The sequence below is a fragment of the Gallinula chloropus genome (assembly GCF_964237585.1).
Source record: "Gallinula chloropus genome assembly, chromosome: 26".
In the NCBI taxonomy this organism is placed as follows: Eukaryota; Metazoa; Chordata; class Aves; order Gruiformes; family Rallidae; genus Gallinula; species Gallinula chloropus.
The window spans coordinates 143,573-165,596 of NC_140111.1; the positions used below are offsets into that span (position 1 = coordinate 143,573).

The 22,024-nt window shown below is 54.9% G+C and overlaps 1 protein-coding gene across 1 annotated transcript; it reads left to right on the forward strand.

The window, feature by feature from the left end:
• Positions 1-545: 545 nt before the first annotated feature.
• On the forward strand, positions 546-19,747 carry ITGB3 (integrin subunit beta 3; the record flags this gene model as incomplete). Its single annotated transcript, XM_084275484.1, has 15 exons — positions 546-603; positions 5,273-5,358; positions 9,372-9,555; positions 11,516-11,768; positions 12,255-12,417; positions 13,022-13,183; positions 13,342-13,437; positions 13,646-13,735; positions 14,116-14,250; positions 14,679-15,108; positions 16,957-17,179; positions 17,392-17,492; positions 17,617-17,736; positions 18,422-18,588; positions 19,325-19,747. The coding sequence occupies 15 exons, from the start codon at positions 546-548 to the stop codon at positions 19,391-19,393; spliced, it is 2,337 nt and encodes a 778-aa protein (XP_084131610.1). The 3' UTR covers positions 19,394-19,747.
• Positions 19,748-22,024: the final 2,277 nt, after the last annotated feature.

Consider the following 22,024-nt stretch of genomic DNA (forward strand, 5'->3'; position numbering starts at 1 on the left):
CTCCCAGCTCTGTTCCAGCAGCTATCCCCATTCGTGCTGGTGCTCTGTGGGGAGGGGTTGCTGAGAACCCACGCTTTCATATCTGCATTTATTTGCTCTGTTTCCCCTTAAATCCTTGAACTCAGAGGCAGCTCAGCCTAGGTGCAAAGCCCAGGCTGCCTTTCAGGCAAGAGTTAATAAAAGGAGGGGAGTGAGCGAGATTTTGCAAGGAATTAAACCCAGGGGAAAGAGCCTATGGGAAAAGAGCCTGTTACCAGCCCCGGGGCTGTAGGTCAACAGCGTGAGCACTTCCAGCCAGGGTTTGTTAGGTCCCTGCCTGGGCTGGGTGAGGAGCTGCAGGCAGAGCGGGTGGGGGCACTGCCTGACTCAAAACCCCAGTGACGGTTTCCTCCAGCTGGCCCCACTCACCATGTGTGTCATACACCCAGACTCATGATTCATCTCCTCGACTGCTCAAAACCTCCAGCTGCCCCAGAGCTCGCTCGCCATCGCTCAGGACGGGGCTGGTCCAAGCAGCCCCCCACGCTTGGGGCTTGGAAGAGAACATGGGGAAACTCCACATGGCCGTCGGGATCCTCGTGCTCTGCGCTGCTGGTGGCTGGGGTAGGTTTACAGCCCATAGTGCTGTCGCTTGCTTAAAGCCAGGTCATCTAGGGATTGTGTTGCCTGTTATTTCCCAAAATCCTGGGACTTTTCTGCATTCCCAAGGTCTGCGATTTCCTGGCACGGTTCCCTAATAACAAAGCACCGCTCCAGCCGGTTGGACTTCGGCTGGATGGGGGCCAGGAGGGTTTATAGAGTCAAGACACGGTTCGGTGTGTTACTCTCACATGGGGAGCAGCAAGTTTATATTCTCTACTTAGGCTGCAGTGGGATCCAGGGGGGTGGTTTGTAAGGGAAGGACTGGTTTATATTGGAGTGTGACTTGGGCTTAATAAACAGAAGATACACTGGGGGAGTTTGCAAGGCAGGTAGTCATTGTATCCATATCATTTTAAGGGCACGGAGTGTATTTAAGCCAGCACTGCTGCCTTACATTACTTTTATCATGCTTTTTTAGCACTTCTTATTAAAAACTCCTGATTTCCAGGATCAGGTGATTTCAGGACAGATGTGATCTGTATATAAAAAAACTTTCCAGTGTCTGAATCATGGGGAAGTGTTCGCTCCTCCCCGGAGGTGTTTTGGGGCTCAGAGTAAATTCTGCAACTGCAAAATGATCAGGTGCCTTCAGCTCCTGGTTTATAAATCAGACCCATTGTTTTCCAGGCCAGACTCGGGGCAGGGGTTGAGGTAATGGTTGTTTTATCTAAAGAACTCCAAACTTTGGTGAACTCCCAGGAACAGCCTGAGGCTCCAATCTGCTGCCTGTTCCCGGTGCAGGACAAGGGATGATCCCTGGGAGAGTATGGATTTACAGAACTGCTGTTTAGGGTTGTGCAGGTGATTTCTCAGCTCCCACATGTCTGCGTCTGTAATCAGCTGAGCTCAGGTTGTGGCATCCCCACTCTAGGAAGATGCTGTCAGACAGGGAGGGGTTCAGAGGAAAGATACCGCCCCAGGATGGTGTGGGCAGGAGATCAGCCAGGAAAGCCCAAATCCTTATCACCAAGTCAAACAGAAAGGCTATGCAGGGTGTAAGTGTAGCTCGTATCTTCATAAGGTTTTCTAAAACATCTTTATCAACTGCTTGGGGTGCGTATTCTTGCTCAAACTGGCAGAGGAAGGAAGAAATTAAAGTACATGGCTGACTCACAGTACGTAGAGGAGGTTATGACGGGTGCAGACTGGGGACTGAGTAACTTTCTGCAGCCAGGGAAGGGTGATGCTCAGTCACAGACGTCTGGTGTGTCTGGGGTATCTCCAGTGCATCATTTCACCTCACTCAGGGCCACAATATTGCCCGGCCCCAGGTGGGTGGTTCCTGTGCTGCCCAGTTTAGTTTCCTTTTCCCTGCATTTCATGTGCTAGGAATTCTTTTCGTTTCCAAGCCTTAGTCTTTAGGATCAGATTGTTATATCAGAGCAGCTGCCTTCATAGTAAATAAATGTGGGATTTGTACTTTGGTTTATTAGGACTTTTTTATTAGTTTTTATGGCTGGAAAAACAAGCCCAAAATGTTTAAAAAAGGAAGGGATAATATGACATGCTAAAAAGCCACAGAACTTATTTGTTTAGGCTATGCTGGGGTGTTAACTTGCTCACAGCCTGGGAGGCACTGCGGGGCACTCACGGGGCCATAGCCTGAAGGGGCTCGAGCTGCAGCACCCTCCTCCCTCCCATAAAGCCCTCCTGACACCGCACCCCTGCATCCAGCCACACAAGCAGGGGTGGGAATGCCAAAATAGAGCCACTTCCCCGCAGGGAGGGGGGTGAGGCTCCCCGCTTGCAGCATGTTTGGATGGTGATAACCACCCTCTGTTCATCACCACTGGCAGCTGGGGGGTTTTGGTACCTTCTGGGAGAAAGTGGTGGCCCTGCTCCATCCAGAACTGGGTTAAGTGCAGCCATGAAGGGCTCCATACAGCTCTGGAGGTTGGGGAAGGGTCCTCCATCCCCAGGCTTGTGTCTCAGTCATGGAGCGATGGAGACCACAGTCAGACACTCCAAGCTGGGGCTTCAGGCAGCTCAAGGGGGGAGGTACCCTCTTGAGGGTACTCCCTGGGCAAAGCCATGACACGGTGTGTGCCAGCAGACCCCAGCACAGCCCCAGAAGTGGCAGCATCCCTCCCACAGGGACTGCAGCAGGGATGGAGCTGCAGCTCCATCTAACCTCACACACTGCACCCCAGCCATGGGGCCACTGCTCTGCCCAGGCAGAACAGCCCAGCTCATGGCCCTCCTTCCAAAATCAACCAGAAAATTGGGTTTACATCACCAGCATGGAGGGGGGACACCTGATCAAGGATCCCAATGGGCTGTGGGGTTGCCACAGGAGGGAAGGAAAGGAAACCACCCAGACCCAGAGGCTGCACATGGGCAGGAGGGAGTTTGTACCAAGTGCTGGGGAGCAGATGAGTGTGCCAGCCTAAAGGGACAGTCCTAGGCTCATATGTCCCAGAAGCCAGGTTTTGGCATGAGGAGGGGAAGCAGAGGCAGCTGGGGCCTTGGCTGGAATACATGAGTTTGGAAATGCTCTATATCCTCCTTTCAGTACAGCCAGGTCTCACTGTGATCAGGGTTAGCACTGCACAGGGGAAACTGAGGCAGGAAGTAGCTGAGGGACTTGGCTCAAGTCACAGGGGAAGTCTGTTTGAGACAGGATTTGGAGCAGTGCATCTCACAGCCCAGCATTAAATGGATTCTGGGCCAGGAGCATTGCTGGTAGCACTGGGGGCTACAGCCCAGCCCAGACAGTGCTGCAGCCACCACAGCTGTGAGTCAGCAGCTGGACACGGCTGTAACAGGGCGGGACATGAGAGTGGAAAGCAGTGAAACTCTTGGCATGGGGTTCGTGGCTACCTGGCACCTCTCCCCCAACCCTGACCAAGGGGCTGTGGCACTGGTCCAGGTCTCAAAGCGTCAGGGCTCCCCAGGGACCGGCAGTGTTGGAAGCTGTTCCTGTGCTTGGGCATGTGGCCCTGGGTTAGCAGCTCTGAGTTTAATCCCAAGCACCTCGAGCTGCCAGGGCTCTCCTCATTCCCCGGGCTGCCAAGGCAATGCATCCCCTGCCCTCCCCGGAGGGGTGACCCACTGCCAGCCGTGCCAGATCCAGCTCCCAGTGCAAATCCGAGACAGCACAAATCCCAGGCACGCTCAGCTCTGGGCTGCAGTTGCTGGTGCCTGGCAAGGCAGGAGGGATTTCACATGGACATGGCAGTAGCAGGCGTGGGAAGCAGGAGGTGGCACTGTTGGTGCCACTGCTGATTCCCTAGAGCTCTTTGGCTTCTCCCCGCTCAGCCCCAGCTATCCAACTCCTCCACCTCAGGAGGCTGCTAACATGCAGCTAACTGCCTTCTGGGGGTACTCCAGCCCTGTCCGGACACCTATCTGCACGACCTGTCCTAAGGACCCTGCTTTGGCAGGGGGTTGGACCTGATGAGCTCTGGAGGTCCCTTCCAACCCCTACGGTTCTGGGATTCTGGGATGCAGACAGCACCATTTGGGCAATGCTCAATTTAAAGTCTTTCACAACCCTTCCCGTCCCCACACGCTGCTTTCTGAGTATGTTGTGAATGGCGAAAGTTCTGGGAGCAGATGCCACCCCAAAACTGGCACTGAGACAGGCAGCTGGGTGTTAGTTCCCCTGCATGGGATGAGCAGGGGGTACAGATGGCAGAGGTCCTGCTGGGCACGTTCCCAAGCAGCCTCTGGCCTTCAGGGCAGCCACAGCGTGTCCAGCCCAGCCTGGGACACCATTCCCACACAGACACACATACCCAGGACACGCTGCATGCCGGGACACTGCGCGCACACACACACACACACACACACACACACGTACACTCGAGCTCCTAGGCTGTGTGCCAGCAGATATGAGTGCACGGTGCTGTCACCGTGACTCTGTACAAAGACCTGACAACATCGTTTCACCGTTTCCTCTTTCTGCCATGTGTTGCATTTCCTGGGGCAATGGAAAACGCCTCTTTTTCTGCCTGTGGTTGCTGGGCAGAGCTCAGGGCAGGGACGGGGGATGGGGAGGGAGGGGGGCGGGGCACACGGGACAAAGCGGAGACGCTAGAACCCACTGCTCCACACTGGCATCCCCTGGGCTGCAGCGTTCCTCAAGCCAGGCAGGCACATGGCTGCAGTCTGCTCTGCCCAGGAAATCCTAAAACTCTGCCAAGACACTGGTGCCCCGGGAGGGAGGAAGGGCTGAGAGTGACGCCTCCAGAGCTGTGCCCCCAAGCTGCTCCCCACTTCTGCCATGGGCAGTGGGAACCGCAGAGCCGCAGGGTCCAGTGCAGCCAGAGGAGCCCCTCCTGCCCTGGCAGGGATCAGTGCTGCCCTGGGGGCTCTTCAGTCTCCCCATGGACCCTGGCCTCTGCCCATCATAACTGGTGCGAGTGTGCATCTCCCAAAGTGCAAGGGTGGGGAAGCATTTAAGGACCTGTCAGGTTCCAAATGATGCTCAGTGCTGGGACGGATGAAGCCCAGCTGGTAGCAGTCTGGGAGGTGGTTATAAAAGGGGCAAGGAGAGAGCACCTGGGGCTTGCTGGAGCAGAGCTCTGCTGTGTGGAGGTTGCAGCTGCTTGTGAAGCTACTGGCTGAGCTCTGAGACTTCAGTACATGTGTGGATTTGGGTTGTAACTGCTCTGTTTTGCTGCTTCAGGGGGAAACGTCTGTACCATCCGTGGGGTGAACTCCTGCAAGCAATGCCTGGCCGTGAGCCCCCTCTGTGCCTGGTGCTCCATGGAGGTAAGAGGTGGGGGAGGCTGAGCTGGCCTGAAGCATGACCCTGAGCAGGATAGGGGATGTATTAGGAAGGGGTGAGCCTTTGGGGCTGTGGGATGGGTACTGGTTCCTGTATTACAGCCACAAGCTTGGGTTACATCTGTTCCCACCATGTCTAAGCACATTCCTCGGTGGCATCTGGCTCTGACCACAACTTGACATGCATATTGTGGGGCTTGGGCTGCCGTTCCTGACCTGCTCTAAAAACTGTTCCTTATCGGGGTGTGTTGGCAACAGCTACATCGAGAAGGCTGGGAAAAGCTGCTGTTTCCACTGGGAATTCACTTTGTCTTGCAAAAAAAAAAAAAAAAGTACATTTGAAAACTTTAGCTTACTTCTTGTTTGCTTCTTGAAAACCCATTGTAACACTGGTAAAGGAGCTTAATTGCTGGAAAGGGAAGGGGGGCCTCCAGGCAAGAACAAATAATACTGATTAGCAGTTAAGGTTTGGGTTTAAAAGCCTTTTTTTCATTAGAAGGAGGTGGGGGGAGGAGGACAAGGTGTCTGGTTTTGGTTACTGAGCTAAAGAGGATGTGAGAGCTGAGCTGTGGCTCTAAATTCACTGTTTGGGTAGGTAAGAACAGGGAAGATGTGCCATGCTCCTGTCCAAAAATGCTGCGCTGGGGGTGAGTGTGTGTCGGGGAGGGAAGAGGAGGGAGTTTCCATCCCTCAGGATGGGATGATGGATGGGAGAGCAGACCTGGGCAGAGCCTGTGAGGTGAGGCTGGAATGGGGAGAGGTGGTGAAATATCCTTCAGGGCTTTGCAGCCCTTTGTTTCCTATCCAAGAACATTTTTCTTGCTTTGTCCTTCTCCATCTGGGAAGCCCTGCTTACACTGGCTGCTGCTCGGCCTGTGGTGCCCACCAGGACAGGGAAAAAGTGATCCAAGCTGGAAAATACTGTTGGCCCGATGCGTTGGAGTCAGCACATATCTGGAGGGGATGCCTCATCCTGCTCATCAGATATGACCAGGATGTTGCTGGGAATAAAGATGCTTGTGCCCTATCTTATCTCCTCAAGGAGTGGCTGAATTTTTAGTGTGATAAGGGGCTTCCTGCCCCTCTCCTGAGGGAGAATGGCTGGTCTGAGTTTGGCTCAATCCCTCCCAGCCGCCATCCCGGGCTGGGCTGATGTCTTAACACTGCAGCGGGAGCTGTGATGGGGTTCCTTTTTTTTTAACTCCAGATCGGCAAAGGTTTCCAAAAAAGGAAATATTTCCAGTGCTGCTCAGAGCTGTGCTCATGGATAGACGTGACAAGCAGCAAGGGAGCAGCTCTGTTGCCAGCAGCCGGCCCCCGGAGAGCCGGACTCTGCAAGCTCTGCTCAGTAACTCTGCCTCCAACATCTGGACCACATTGTCTTAATTTAGCAAATGAGGGTTTTTGCTGTGGGTTTGTTTAATTTCCCTCGGGTGGAAGAGGTCTGTGATACTGCACACCCCCCATTTTTTTTTAAAGAGACAGTGGCCTTATTTGTGCTCCCACCACAGCCCTTTCCCATCCACGCTGCCCTCCCTGGGAGCCCAGGGCTATCAGTTACTCTGCTGTGCTGGCTTTGGACAGCAGGATTTCATTGCAGGTTTTTGTGATCACCGACCCCACCAAGTGCTGATGCAGTGGAGAATCGTGGGTTTTTTGTTTTTCAGAGATCTTGTCCACTCTAAACAACAGACATGTCCATACACTTTTCCTTTTGGAAAAAGTCTGTTAAGCCTTGAGATGTGGTTCTAAAATCACTTGGGAGATTATCATGGCAGATCTTCCAGGGTCTCACCCACCCAAAATGTCACCTGCAAGTTCCAGTGGAGGAAAGGAAGACAAGGCTAGGCCAGGGTTTGATTCAAAGAAGCTGCCAGAAAGCTTTAGCTTAATTTGTGGAGGCATCTGAGCTCTCCTGCAGAGACGCTGAAGCTGTATATGGTTGCCTGTGAGATGAAAACAGAGATACCCTGGGGATGTGTGACTTCCCACAGCCCCCCTGCCCAGCAGCAAGGAGCACTGCCAGCACCCTGCCTGACCCTGTGCTGGCTTACAGGGATTAGAGGCAGCGATTGGGATAAACAGAGGGAGTTTGAGCGGATCCTGAGGTGAAACCTCCTTCCCTGCAGCAGGACAGAGGTGATCAAAGGGGAGGTGGAGCTGGGGAGCATCTTGGCCAAGGGCTGTGTCTGAGCTGCTGACTCTGCAAGTCTACAGAGACTGGGAGGGAAACAGACTGGAGGCTGTGAGGACCTCATAGGCAAGTGCCCTGTTCATGGCACAGTAAATTGTTTTCCCTTTGCCTTCTGAAGTAATTTTGTGTTGGGGAGGTGTGTGTGGGGGGGTGTGAGTCCTGGGTCAACCACGATGTTTAGGGCTCCAGGAAAAAGGGAAAGTGGGAATGATGTAATTAATCCCATATGGTGCTACTTGTCCTTTGAGGGCCTGAGAGTCCCTCTAGATCTTCAGGTATCAGCCAGTGCCACAGTTAAAACCCATCTGCCCAGCCTGCTTTTCACCTGCATATCTTTACAGCAATTTCCCCACCCAGGACAGGAATGTATGTGCTGGTTCCTGGCATCCTGAATAAACCAGGCACATCTTCCCATTGCATGGATCCCTACGAGACAAGCCTGTGGGCTGGGTGGGTTCAGGGGAGCTAATTCAGAGGGATGACTTGTCTTCCCAACAGCATGCTGTCCAGGCAGTGGGGGTGGGAGCAGGAGGTCGCAGGGGAGGAACACGCCTGCTGATGTGTTCTCTGGCCATCGCTTGGCCACTGCTTCCAGAGGGCTGCAGGCCAGCCAGGGCCTCCTGACACTGGTTGCAATTTTCCACTTGTTTGCTTAAAACATGCAAATTCATTCCTGGGTTCAACCAGCCTGAAACTGGGGGGAACTGGTGTGCTGGGTGGGGAACCTGTCTGGTGCTGGGATGCTGCAGTGTTGGGGTCCAGCTTCCCAGGAGCAGGTAGGGAGCTGAACTAGCTGCACTGGGACTTGTGACACCCTGCTTTGCTTCATGAAAATGCTGACTGTCTACTGCAGGACTTTGTGTAACAAGTTTGGGGCTGTAGGAGGGAGATGGAAGAAACCCTGTGGAGGGAAGAGTGGCTGCTGCCAGGCCAGGAATGCATGGTAGCAGATTCTGGCAGTGTTGAGCTGTGAAAGAAATTCTTCCCATGTTTGTCTTTATGAGAAGCCGAAGGGAGGGGAGCCCTTCTGGAAGTGTCATGATAAGGACGAGGAGCTGGGAGCTTTCTAGGAAAAGAGGGACGGGGTTGAAACCCCATCATGACTCTACACTTTGTGCTTCCTGGCCCTGATGGGTGTTTGACAGCTTCACCCACAGGCCCGTTGCTTTGTCACTCCTTTATTGGTTTTCCTTTGCCCAAACAGCTCCATCCGGCCGGAAGCTGGAGAGCTGGAGATAGGACAGGAGTGCCACGGGGTGTGCTGGGCCCACCCACAGCAGGCCTGCTCCTTGCGGTGACCTTTCTAAAGGCACGTGTTGAGAAAGTGGGGGAAAAGATGGCTTGTGCTTTGCCAAAGTCTAAAACCCAATAAAAACCAGCCCAGACCCTGCGCCTCGGCCTGACGTTACACCCCACCCCCCCAAACTCCTCCACTCTTCTAGCCATCCCACACAGATGGGCTTTCCTTTCAGCTCTGCCAGAAACCAAAGCTGAGGCTCCAAGTCAGGAGGGGCTTTGGCAGGGATCTGTTATCCATTGCCCCTTCTTGGCAGGGGTTGCTGAGCTCCTGCACAGAGTACAGCAGACCCAAAACCTGCTCTGAACCCCAGCAGGACTTGCTGATCCTGGATCCCCTCTGCCTGCCCCTTCCCTTGTGTTTCCCAAAAAGCCTCTTACCCTGGTCTTGCATGAGGTGTGATAAAGCAGGGGGTCTCCAGGATAAGGAGGAACCTCCCTCCTTCAGGCATGACACTCTGATGCATTCCTGGGGGAGCTGGCTCCTGACTGTGTCCCTCTCCCACAGACACAATCGTCCCCTCGCTGTGACCTGCTTGCCAACTTGCAAAAAAGCTGCAGGCAGGAATACATCGAGTTCCCCACCAGCACCGTAACCATCCAGGAGGACCGACCCCTCAGCGACAAAGGCTCCGGGAGCTCCACCACCACCCAGATGAGCCCCCAGAAAATAAAGCTGAACCTGCGGCCGGGTAAGAGCCCCCACACTGCTGTGGGAAGGGGATGTGCAGCGGGAATATCCTGAAGGGCTCAGGCAATGAGTGAACCATTACTCTGCCTTGCTGGGCAAGACTGTCCCATGTCCACTGAGGGTGAAGACAGGCTGGGGGATGTGCCAAACATTCTGGAAACATCCCTGATGGGCATCTGAGCTGTCTGTAAAATGACTTCTGCAGCTCAGGCTCTTGGGTCAGGATTGTGGTATCCTAAGGAGGCGACTTCAGCAACGTGTGCTTATTTGATAAAGCCATTTAGACCTCAGACACTGCTGGTGCGCTCTGACTGCTTTGGTGGAAGTCAGCTTGTGTGTCAGGAGCTGTAGAGCAGCTGGCAGGGTTGGACTGCCAACAGGTCCTTGTAACTTCCCAGCTGCTTCAGACAGGCAGGCTGGAGCAAATTAACTGTTATGGTTGGTTGCCAGCACTGAGGAGTTTCAATGCCAGGCAGGAGGCAAAACTAATGGGCTCGCTCACCCAAGGTCATAAAACCAGTCTGGGGAATGTGGAGTGAATGGTGCCATCAGGGTGGCTGTGCTCTGCCCTGCATGTAGCCCACCATGACCATCCACTCACTAGTCTATTTACACTGACTATTCCAGTCTCAGGAACAAATTTTGGTTCTTTGTGCCCCTTGATGCCCTGGGGGCAGGTATCTGCGGCTGACAGCACATGATATGCTGCGCGCTTCCCTGGGCAAGAGTCCTCACCTGTCTGAATGACAGCAGTCTGAAGTGTTCCTGTGCAGTGAGGACATGTAGCTGCTCAGTGGCTCTTGTTCTACTTAGGTCTTGAAGGTATTTGGCAGGAGACAGGTAGGTAGGTGTGCTCCTCTGGAGAGGAACTGCACAGCATGCAGTGCCCTAAGTCCCTGTTCCTTGGAAGCTGTAGAAGAAAAAACTCCAGCTTGATACCATCTCTGCCCAACCTACAAGGCTTGGCATGAGTCATCTGCCTTGACTTGAATCAAGAGCAAATGCTGAAGGATAGGATAGGTCACAGCTTATGTCCCACAAGCTCAGAGTCCTCCTGGGTTGAGTTCAACAAGAAGAAACAGATGATTTCTGAGCACAGATTTGGGGCTCCTGACAACGTGAAGGTGCCACAGCAATGCAGCTGGAGTGGGAATGGAGCTCCTTGGGCTCTAGGAGATTTCAAAACTTTCTCCATACTGAAAGAATCTGACATACAGTTTTAGAAGGAAATATGAAAACAACAATTTAAGCTCAGTTAAAGCTTTTTTCCTCAACGTTTGAGGTGTTCTGAGAAGGCTGCAGCTGTGCCCCAGCTTACATTTCAAAGAAAGAACCTTTGTCTCTCTTAAAAATCAGAAAAGAAAAGGTCAACCCTACATGTTTTCAGTGCTTTAAGTACAAAAGTCATCAAAACTGGCCAACTCCCCAGAATGTTCTAAGGAGGCTTTTGTTTCAATGGAAAATATTTCACCAAAAATTTCCCAGAAGGGGCATGAAAGAGCCAAGAGGAGAGGGAACAGGGAAGGGGGAGGCCCTGGGAGGTGCTTGGAGGCCTCAGGATAAGGCTGAAGCAGCCATGCAGCCCCCCAGTAATCCCTGTAAGACCTGCCCACATGTTGGGTGTTTCACTCGCGTTGTTAGTGCGAACAGCTTAGGGGGTCAGCTCTAAGCAGGAGGATCTGCTCATGTCCTGGTAATGAGAGGTTTGGAGAACAGGAGCCATAAGCCACCCTTACCATCTCCAAGGGGTGCACGGCACATCTCACCTCCTGTTCAAGCACCCTGCTCTGAGGACTTTGCCCCTTTGTGTCTGTTTAACTGTGAGAGTTTAAAGCTGTGGCAAGAACATCTCCTTAGGCTCCTGCTGACCCCATAGGCTGACTTTCTCCCTGGTCCTGTGAGGAGCCCCTTTGCTGCTCCTGGGAGAGAATCTCTCACTCTGCCACCCTCTCACATTACAGATGACTCTCAGATTTTTCATGTCCAAGTGCGTCAAGTGGAAGACTACCCTGTGGACATCTACTACCTGATGGACCTGTCCAACTCCATGAAGGACGATCTGAGGAACATCCAGAGCCTGGGTACCAAGTTGGCCAGTGAGATGCGCAAGCTCACCAGCAACCTGCGCATTGGCTTTGGGGCCTTTGTGGACAAGCCCATTTCGCCCTACATGTATATCTCTCCTCCTGAAGCCATCACAAACCCTTGCTATGAGTAAGTTCTGGGTTGAGGGAGTCCTGTAAGGGCCAGAAGTTAATGGGACATCACTGAGATGGGGCTGGAAGTCCATGGCAGTGGATTTCAGCGGGGAGTTGGGTGTCTGACTTTGGGCAGGGTTTAAACCTTGCTGCACTGAATAATCTGCTGGCACACAAAGGAGGAACAGGTCTAAACTAAAAATACTGTTGCTGAAAAGCTCTTAAGGAAACAATTTTACACCATTTTTTTTTTCAGGAGAGAATTTTAGGCTCAAAGTGACTCCTAAAAATCCCATCAGGACAGAGCCTGGGACCTGACCTGAGCCCAGCACCTACAGTGCATGGCAATTGATTCTTAAAAGGTCCTTCACTGGCCTCAGGCTCTTGGGGTTGTTAGGTCCCTCCAGCACATCCCAGACAGGGCCATGGGACAGCTGCAGGGTGGGGATGGGAGCTGAAAGAGCTCTGTAGGCCTCATGCCCTGACTGTGCTCCTCCCACAGGATCGGGGAAACCTGCCTGCCCATGTTTGGCTACAAACATGTCCTGTCACTGACGGACGAGGTGACCCGCTTCAATGAGGAGGTGCAGAAGCAAAGTGTCTCACGGAACCGTGATGCGCCCGAGGGTGGCTTTGACGCCATCATCCAGGCTACCGTGTGTGATGTAAGGGCAAGACTGTGTGGCTAGGAGAGGGTTGGCAGGCTGGGCCTAGTGGGTTGGTAGGTACCACCCAAGCCCACCAGGGCAGGACCATAAGCCCTGTGAAGCTGCTGCAGGGCTGAGATCTGGACAGGGAAAACACTCAACATGGAGGTTTCTTGGCCAATAGCCATGGGAAGGGAAGAACAGGACCCTCGTGTGGTCCTGGGAGGAAACAGAAGCTGAGCAGGTGCTTGGGTATTGACAATGGTCCCATGTCAGCCCTGCAGTAACCAGCTCAGAAGGGATGACATCTCCTGTCCCTGCTGGAGATGAGAGGGGTTGCATCCCTTAGTCACTACCTACCTCAATTAACACTGGCAAATTAAAGCCTGTCTTTTGCCTTTGCAAGCAGCCCATGCCCACCTGCCAGGTTCCACGCTCCCACCTCCCCAGCACTCCCCTGGCAGAGCAGAGCCAATTCCCTTGGTTACCACTGCAGTGACAGGTTGGTCCTTACGGCCAAGCCGTGACCCAGGGTGTCAGTGAAGGCAGCAGTGGGGTGCTGACAGACAGGGCTGCCCTCAGCACACATTGCTGCATGATTTGGAGCTGCCTTTCACTGCAGGAGAAAATCGGATGGAGGAACGATGCTTCCCACCTCCTTGTCTTCACCACGGATGCCAAGACCCACATTGCACTGGATGGTCGGCTGGCTGGCATCGTGCAGCCCAACGATGCCCAGTGCCACATTGACAAGGATAATTTCTACACTGCCTCCACCACGCTGGTAAATCCTGAGCCATGCATGGGGTTGTGGAGCCCAGAGCTCCTGTTGAGGGTCCCCACGGGATGGGGAATTTTGTCCAGACCTGCTTGTAGAGCACAATGTGGACCAGGGTGGTTGGAGGTACATGTTCCAAGGGTATAGCCTCTCTTCTTCCCCAGGACTATCCCTCTCTGGGCCTGATGACTGAGAAACTCTCACAGAAGAACATCAACTTGGTCTTTGCTGTGACAGATACAGTTGTTGGCCTCTACCAGGTAACAGCTGCTGTGCGGAGCCATCTTTCTGGGGGCTGGTGGGTCCCAAGAAGCACCCTTAGCAACTGACCATAAGTAACTGCACATAGCCTGGTGGTATCCTGGCCTATCAAAGCTCCTTGGGAATCTCCCGTGTGCCTGGACAGGGTTTGGCCCAGCCATGGCACATTCACCCATCACAAGCACCATGCTTATGATATTTCTCCAGAACTACAGTGAGCTGATCCCAGGCACAACCGTGGGCACCTTGTCCAGAGACTCCAGCAATGTCCTGCAGCTCATAGTGGACTCCTATGGGGTGAGTGTGCAGGGTGGTGGCCCCATAATAGTGCTCTTCCTCCTAAAAGAGTCACTGCTTCAGATTGCAAACAGTCCACAAAGACTTGGCAGCATCCCCAGCCCAGAGAATCATCCCTGGACTAGCTGTGAGCATTTGCCTCCACCCACACATTGTGAGGACCCTGGGGAAGGGAGAGCACTGTGTTTACTGCCTGCCCCTTCCCATCCTTAAAGGCATTTTCCTTTGGGAAATGATGTAGACAAGTCCCAAGGGAGACTCAGGGCTCTTGGCTCCTTTCCCGTGTGTGGGAGCATCGCTGTGGTGGTGGTGGGGAAACCCCTCCCTGGGACTAGCCCTACCCAGCCTGTCATCTTCATTGCTCCTCTCTCCTCCCTTAGAAAATCCGCTCCAAGGTGGAGCTGGAGGTGCGTGACCTCCCCGAAGAGCTGTCCCTGTCCTTCAACGCCACCTGCCTCAATGATGAGGTCATCCCTGGGCTAAAGTCTTGCATGGGGCTCAAGATCGGGGACACGGTGAGGAGAATCCTATTCATGGACTTGGTTTCTTTTCCCCCCTTTATGTAGCAGTGCTGCCAGCTCCTGTGATGCTCCCTGACAGCACTGTCTGCTTGTCCCACCACCTCCCGGGTGACACAGACCCTGTAATCTTTGCAGAGGGGAGAGGGGGTCCAGCTGGGTGGGTGCAAGGAGGGAAATGTTGTTTTGCAAACTCTGTGGTCCTCTAGCTCGGCCTGAGCCGCTGGCCACAGCGTGTGGGATTTAGCCTGGTTACTGTGGCAGGCAGACCCCTTGGCCCAACCTGTGCTGGGTGAGCTTTGAAAAGCCCAAAGAGCTGGTGGGTCTGACTTCTAGGCCCCTTAAGCTTTGGTTAGGGCCTGGAGTGGGTACCCTGGTATGGTGACGGTGGTACTGATACCTGGACCCACCACTCTGCTCTCCAGGTGAGCTTCAGCATCGAGGCCAAGGTGCGGGGATGCCCAGAGGAGCGGCAGAAATCCTTCACCATCAAACCGGTGGGCTTCAAGGACACCCTGACAGTGACGGTGAACTTTGACTGCGACTGTTCCTGCGAAAGCCAGGCCAAGGTCAACAGCTCGTTCTGCAGCCAAGGCAACGGCACGCTGGAGTGCGGCGTGTGCCGCTGCAACCCCGGGCGCCTGGGCTCGCACTGCGAGTGCTCAGAGGAGGAGTACAACCCCTCGCAGCAGGACAACTGCAGCCCCAAGCAGGGCCAGCCCCTCTGCAGCCAGCGCGGCGAGTGCATCTGCGGGCAGTGCGTCTGCCACAGCAGCGACTTCGGGAAGGTGACAGGCAAATACTGCGAGTGTGATGACTTCTCCTGCGTGCGCTTCAAGGGCCAAATGTGCTCAGGTGAGTGCTGGGCTTGGAGGGGAGGCAGCTCTGGGTATTTATGCTGCTTAAACTTGTGGACAAGGGAGATGCCAGCTCTCCTGGGGCTTGTCCCATACATTGTCTCCCTCTCTGGCTTGCCCAGATGTGGCTCTCCCTGGACCAGCCATAGTTCTGGAGTGATGCCAAGGGGAGTTACTCCCTTTTTGGCAGCTGGTGTCACCTTTTGTGCTCAAGAGTCATGGCAGTGTGGTGGGCACTGAGGGTTAAAAGTAGACCTCTGTCCCCACTTAGACTCAGGAATCCCATTGGGGTGGTTGGTAGACACCCAGGGAAGCAGCGTTCAGGTGTGCAGGGCAGGGATCGGTCAGACCCTGCTTGAATCTCAGCCCCTGACACATCAGAGGGACTGGTTTGCAGAAGAAAACCCTGGGGTGGAGGGAAGGGAGTGGGGAGAGGCAATTTTTATCTTCCACCTGGTTCCTGAAGACTTCCCCTTTGCAAAAGCATTGAGGAAGCAAATTCCCCCAGCCCTGACCCCCACGTGCCTTAGAGCATCATCCCTCCTGAACACTCATCTCTTCCATGTGTTGCTAGACTCTCCCTCTCTAGCCCTAGCTGCTGCCGCCTCCAGTACTGGGAAGAGAGAACCAGGTCCCTGACTACCCCTTCCACACCAGAGACTGGGAAAAGAGCCCTTGTCCTCAAAACACCTGTCCCAAGAGTATTTTTCTCAGAGGATGCAATGAGGGAGGCAGTGCCCAAGACTGGGTCAGGAAGCTGTGGCATGTCCCCTCCAGGAACACAGCACCCAAAAATTATTTAAGGGGGAAACAAGAGAGGGTTTCCTATCCTCAGCCTTCTTCCATGAGCCCAGGTGAGGTGGCTGCAAACACAATGCCAAAACCCTACTGCTTTCATGCTGCAAGCCCCAAAAATCCCCAGGAAAACGTCAGTGGCCAAAGCTGCTGGAACCCAGCAGGTGAGATGAAACCTGATGGCCAGGTGACACTTGGTTCCTGCTCCCCAGTGTTCCCAATCTGATCCCGCCTGCCTCTCAGCCCAAGGCCATGGCTTCCTCTACGCTGCTAGGATTGATCCTTTACCTTAACCGCCTGCAGTTATCGTAACCACTGGAGCTGGAAACTCCAAGGTGTTTTCCCCACCCTGAGTGCCACAGGGAGCTGGGTGTCTGGCCCTGCTCCTGCCCGTGGATGGGCAAAGGGCGATGGTGAAGCACTGCCCTCAGCCTGGGTGAGCTGTTAATTAACCTGATCTCCCTGTCACTGTTGGCATCAATCCTGTCCCATCAAGCCACTTCTCCCCAGTCTCCCTGGCTGTTTCCATGCCTTGTCACCCAGTGCAGCACTGTTTTCCTGTGACTCAGCCCTAGTTCCTCATTAACAGGGTTACACATTATTCCTCGTGCTGGGGATGGTGCCCAACTGATGCCCCACCGGGAGATCAGTTCGCAACGTGCCCGGTTGTACCTGGGGCTTGGGATGGGTCAGCACGTGCCGGCTCTGCAGCGACTCCACCCTTCACCGGTTCTTGTCTTTGAGCTGGGATCAAACCACAATCCAAATAGCTCAGAGCTTTGGCAGGATTTGAGTGTGTCTGCCCGATGAAACCAGTTTCGGAGAACCTGCAGAGCCTGTCGGGCTTTCCTCAGCAGTTTGCTTCCCCTGCCTGGTTTGGGGCTGGGAGATAAGTGGAATTTGGGGGGGGTTCTGAACAGATGTCCTGACTCAATCTGAAATTAAAAGCCAGGAAGTAGAGCTCCTCTCTGGATGTGTGGGTATCCCATGTGGATGGTATGGGATCTGTGGGAACACCCGAGGGTCCTGACGCCCTCTGGCTTGTCCCCAGGCCATGGGAAGTGCAGCTGTGGGGACTGTCTGTGTGACTCAGACTGGACCGGCGACTACTGCAACTGCACCACCCGCACAGACACCTGCATGTCCAGCAACGGGCTGGTGTGCAGTGGCCACGGCTCCTGCGTCTGCGGCAAGTGCGACTGCACCCAGCCTGGCTCCTACGGTGACACCTGCGAGAAGTGCCCCACGTGCCCAGATGCCTGCACCATCAAAAAGTGAGAGAGGATTGAGAGCTGGGACAGGTTGTACCCCACTCAGGGGCTGGCGGAGAGCTGAGATGGGTCGTATACCATCAGGGAGATGGCAGGAGTTCTCACCAGCTCCTGGGCTGGGATTGCTGTAATTTCCACTGCTGGAGACCGAAAGGTGTGATGGTCTCCTGGGGGCAGCGTGGAGGAGCTCACAGTACCTCCCTCCTCTTCCTCAGGGAGTGTGTGGAGTGCAAGAAGTTTGAGCGGGGAGTGCTGGTGGAGCAGCAGACCTGCAGCCGCATGTGCCGTGATGAGATTGAGACAGTGAAGGAACTGGGTAAGAGAGGAGACCCAAACCTGTGCCCCAAATGTGGAAACGTGGGGGCTCCACATGCCATCCACTTTCCCTCCACGAGTGCATCCCCCTGGCACAGGGGGCTCTGAGCCTCTCGCTCTGGCAGGTGACAGGGGCAAGGACGCTGTGAACTGCACCTACAAGAATGAGGACGACTGTGTGGTGCGGTTCCAGTACTACGAGGACTCCAGTGGCAAGTCCATCCTCTCTGTTATTGAGGAGCCAGGTAAGACACAGCTGCTGCAGTTGGAGGATGCAGAGTGTGCCATGCTGGGTTTCTAGGCTAAATAGGGGGATTTTGTGTCCCTTTTGTAACTCCCACTGCTTTAGGCTCATGGGGCAGCATGGTCAGGGGCTATGAGAGGGGTTTAGGAGATGCTTCATTCCCTGCATGGTGATTTCCTGCCTGTCTCACATTTTTCCACTGTGTTGTTTAGTTATTTCACCCCAGCACTGACACCTAAGATGAGGGTTCAGCCTTCCCCTAGATTACTGGCACGGTATTGACTCACAGCTGGAGAGTGGGAGTGCTGTGGGGCATCACCTGGGTTGGTGGCTTGGGGACAAACTTCCACCAACCCAAGGACTTGGTCTTTGGTGTCACTGCCCACCATGGATGGGACCCGTGACGCCTCTGAGCTGGACTGCTCCAGGCTTGGGTGCAGAACCCCACCCTATAGACAGGAGGATCTCAGCACATGCACCCCACAGTCTGGATTCTCCTTCATGGAGCCTGGTGCTCTCAAGGTGGAGGCTCCTGCTCCCTAACAGGGGAGGATGAAACCCTCCTGAGACCAGAGGAGATCTGTGTAGCCATGTCCAGGCAGCTCCAAAGCTGTTTTTAATTACTCTGGGGGAGAGCTGATGTCCCCTCAACCCCTCACCCAACCCTGCCTTGCTCCCTCTTCCAGACTGCCCAAAGGGGCCAGACATCCTCGTGGTCCTACTCTCGGTGACGGGTGCCATCCTGCTCATCGGCCTCGCTGTCCTGCTCATCTGGAAGCTCCTCATCACCATCCATGACCGCCGGGAGTTTGCCCGCTTCGAGGAGGAGAAGGCCAGGGCCAAGTGGGACATGGTGAGGGACAGTGGGTTGGGTGTGCTGGACAGGAATCCCAAATCCCATAGCCCCTGGGCTGAGTGGATCCAGATCCCAGTGCTCTCAGCATGATAGACCAGTTACTGTCTGTGGTCCTAGGGCATGGCCCTTAGGGACCAGTTTGCCCCATCCCTCCCTGCGGCATGGAGAAGTGTTGCAGGCAGGATTTGGGGTGACACTGCTAGCCTGGACACCCCTTCCCAGAGCCTGATGCATTCACAGGGTCTCTGCACAGGTTATAGCAGACGTTCTAGATGCTTCTCCCACCTCTAGCCTCTCCCAAACACTTGTCACCAGTGTGACTCTCTTACTCACTGCCCACACCAGCATTTCCATCCCATGAGCAAGACAGAAGGTCCCTCCTGCCACGGGGTGCTGGAAGGGCTGAGGCACCTGGAACATAAGGGAGGGGTGCTGGAATGGTGCTCCTACCTCCTCTTCTTTCCAGGGGAAAGGGACAGGGTGGCTCTTGCAGGGGTCCTCTGTGCTCCTGAGTCCCTGATGCCTTTTCTCTCCTCCACAGAAGCTTTTCTCTGCTCTCCCTCAAGAAACCTTATGGGGAGCTGTTACACTGTGCAGCCAAAGCCTGAGCAGAGATAGATCTACCACTTGATTCTGAGATAGTGCCTCAGTTTCCCTGGCTGTAAAGTAGAAGGAATGCTGATGCCAAGCACACAGTGATGATGCTCTTTTTCCATTGTCATCTTTTTTTCAGGGCCACAACCCCTTATATAAAGAGGCTACATCTACCTTCACCAACATCACATACCGTGGGAACATGTAAGGATGCCACATCCAACGCTGGCCATGGGATCAGCCAAGGACCTGTGGGATCCTCTAGGATCTGGTTTACAGAAGAGCTTGTGTGTGTCAGTATGTCTGCGTGTAATTGTCCTTCGACTTCCTCTGAAGCCCTGCTGTCTGTTACCCCACTATCACTGCAGGGATGAGCTTTCCACAGCAAACCTCTCATCCTTACCTCGATGGGTCACCTTGCAGGAGCTGGTGGCCCCTCCATACACTGAACATGGAGAAATGGGACTTCTGTGCCTGGCGAATCTGTGAACTGTTAGGTGCTCATTGGCCTCAGCAGATTTTTGGGAGCAGCTGCTTGAACTGAAGGCTGAGCTGTGCTCTTCCCATGGCCTACGCTGGTGAAGCTCTCCCCACAGAGTCTCCTCATGCTCTGGACGGATGTGGTCCCCTAAGTCTGGGAGCCATCTCCTTGGGGGACGGAGCAGCTGCACTTGCTGCTGGCAGGCAGGAGCTGTCCTGTGGCTTTGTGGGTTGAGGACAACACTCCATCAACCTGGCAGCCTCCTGCTGCTTGTAGCAACATGTTTCTGGTGCAGGACAGTGAAAAGCAAATGCCCTGGAACTGCAGTGCCCTTCCTCACTCCCTCCACACCAGCTGCATCTATGTAGCACCACCAGCTGCACCTCTGTAGCACCAGCTGTGCTGGTCCCAGCTGTGGCCAGGCACAGCCCCAGAGATGGTGCTGAGCTCCCTGTGCCCCCTCCACTGTCTCCTTGCTGCAGCGCACATGGCTGTGCAGGCAGCGGCCTGGGGATGGTCACCATGCCCCTTTAGCCTGACCCTTGTCTCCTTTTTGCTTTTTATTTTGGGGTGGGGCTGTATTACTGCACCACTCTTGGTTTTCTGTGTAACTCAGGGTTCCAGGAGAGCAGGTAGGGACCAGGCTGTGTCCCGCTGCCTGGGGCTGTGCCTGGCCTGGGCTTTGTCCCAGGGGAAAGAACAGATGTCTGAGTAGGCAGTTTCAGCTGCCAGAGCAATGGGGCTCCACTTTGCTTGCTTGTACCTGTACCCAGCAGCATGGGAACAGGGGCTGGGTGGGAGCTGGGGCTGGGCCCTGGACAAGGATGGTTGATGAGCAGGGGAGTGGTAGCAATTCATGCCACCGAAATAGAAACAAATAAACAAACCTCGAACTACTCCTGGTGGCAGTGTCCATGCCAGCGGTCTGTGCCTAGGCTTCCTGGCACCCCAGCATGCTGGGGCCAGCAGAGCCCTGGGGTAAAGGTGCTGAGCCAGAGAGCTGGGTCCTGCCTGCACCTACCTCTCTGAGCACCTAGCCCACGCACCCTCTCCACGCCATGTCGGGCTGCAGGGATACCCATGGTCACCCTTTGAAATGGCATTTTGTGACCACTAAAGATGAGAGGAAACGGTTTGTCCAGCTCTCTGACCCACTCCCCTGGGCCATTGGGACCCCCAGCCTATGCAGGGGGTCTGGGTGCCCAGAGGCTGGTGCTCAGTGCCCCCAGCTGCAATGGGCAGGGGCTCAGGGTAGGTGTTAACAGCACCCAGGAGGGGTTGGGGGTGGGTGGGGGGGGAGAAGTGGGCCTTGGCCCCAGGAGGAGTATTTCAGTTGCTGGCAGGATGGTGCCCAAGGCAGAGCCTGTCTGCAGTGAGCAGGAGACCCCAAGGCTGTCTGGGGAAGATGTTTGGGAGGCAGGGGTCCTGAGCCCTCTGTACTTGTCCTGGGGCAGCATCTGGTTTGGGCACACCCTTGGAAATGCTGCAGAGCTTGTGGTACAGAAGGGGTGCAGTGCCAGCCCAGGACAGTCACCCCTCGGGTTATCCAGCCTGGGAACCTGCTTCACTCTCCCAGCTGAGCCTGGCCTGTGAGCATCCTTCCCATGGGACACATCCAGCCTGCACAGGGGCTGATCCTGCTCAGGGCTACAGGCATGGTGCAGGGCCCAGCAGACAGCAGCTGGAGGGACAGAGGCACAGTTGCACTACAGTCCTGGATGTTGTCCCCATTCCTGTGCCACCCTGTGCCTTGGACATCCCATTGGACCCTGTCCCAGCTTGCTGGTGGTGGGGAGCTGAGCCTGGGAATGCCCCTTGTGCCGCCAGCAGCTCTGTGACATCAGACAGAACAGGGAAGTGACACCAGGTAGCAAGCTTGGGGACTGCTCGGTGCTGCCAGGGTGTACCTGAGCCCACCAGGGCTGTCACGCCGAGGGTAAGTCAGCTGCAGCATCCCTGGATCAGGGATGGGGATGTGGGGTGCTGTGGGGAAGCCCAGCTCTGCAACACCTTGTTGCTAGACTTACCCTGGCACTGAAGTCACCTCCTGCCCCACCACAGACAAGAGCCCCAGACATCCTTCCCAGATGTGTCTTCAGCCACAGCCCTGCTGGGTGTGACACCCCCCCCCCCCCCCCGGGGTGCGTGCAGGGTCCCATGGGTGCTGCTGTTCACAGCAGGGCCAGGACGAGGAGGGGATGGAGCCCTGCAAGCCAGTGAAACCTTGCGGCCTGGCAGCCACTGAGGCTCAGCAGCAGTCCCCACACTGTGGCTCAGCAGAGGGTCAGTACACATCTGCCTGGCTCCAAGCTCCATCGGTCCCCAGGAAGGTGTCCTTATCCAGGAGGACCTCTGCAT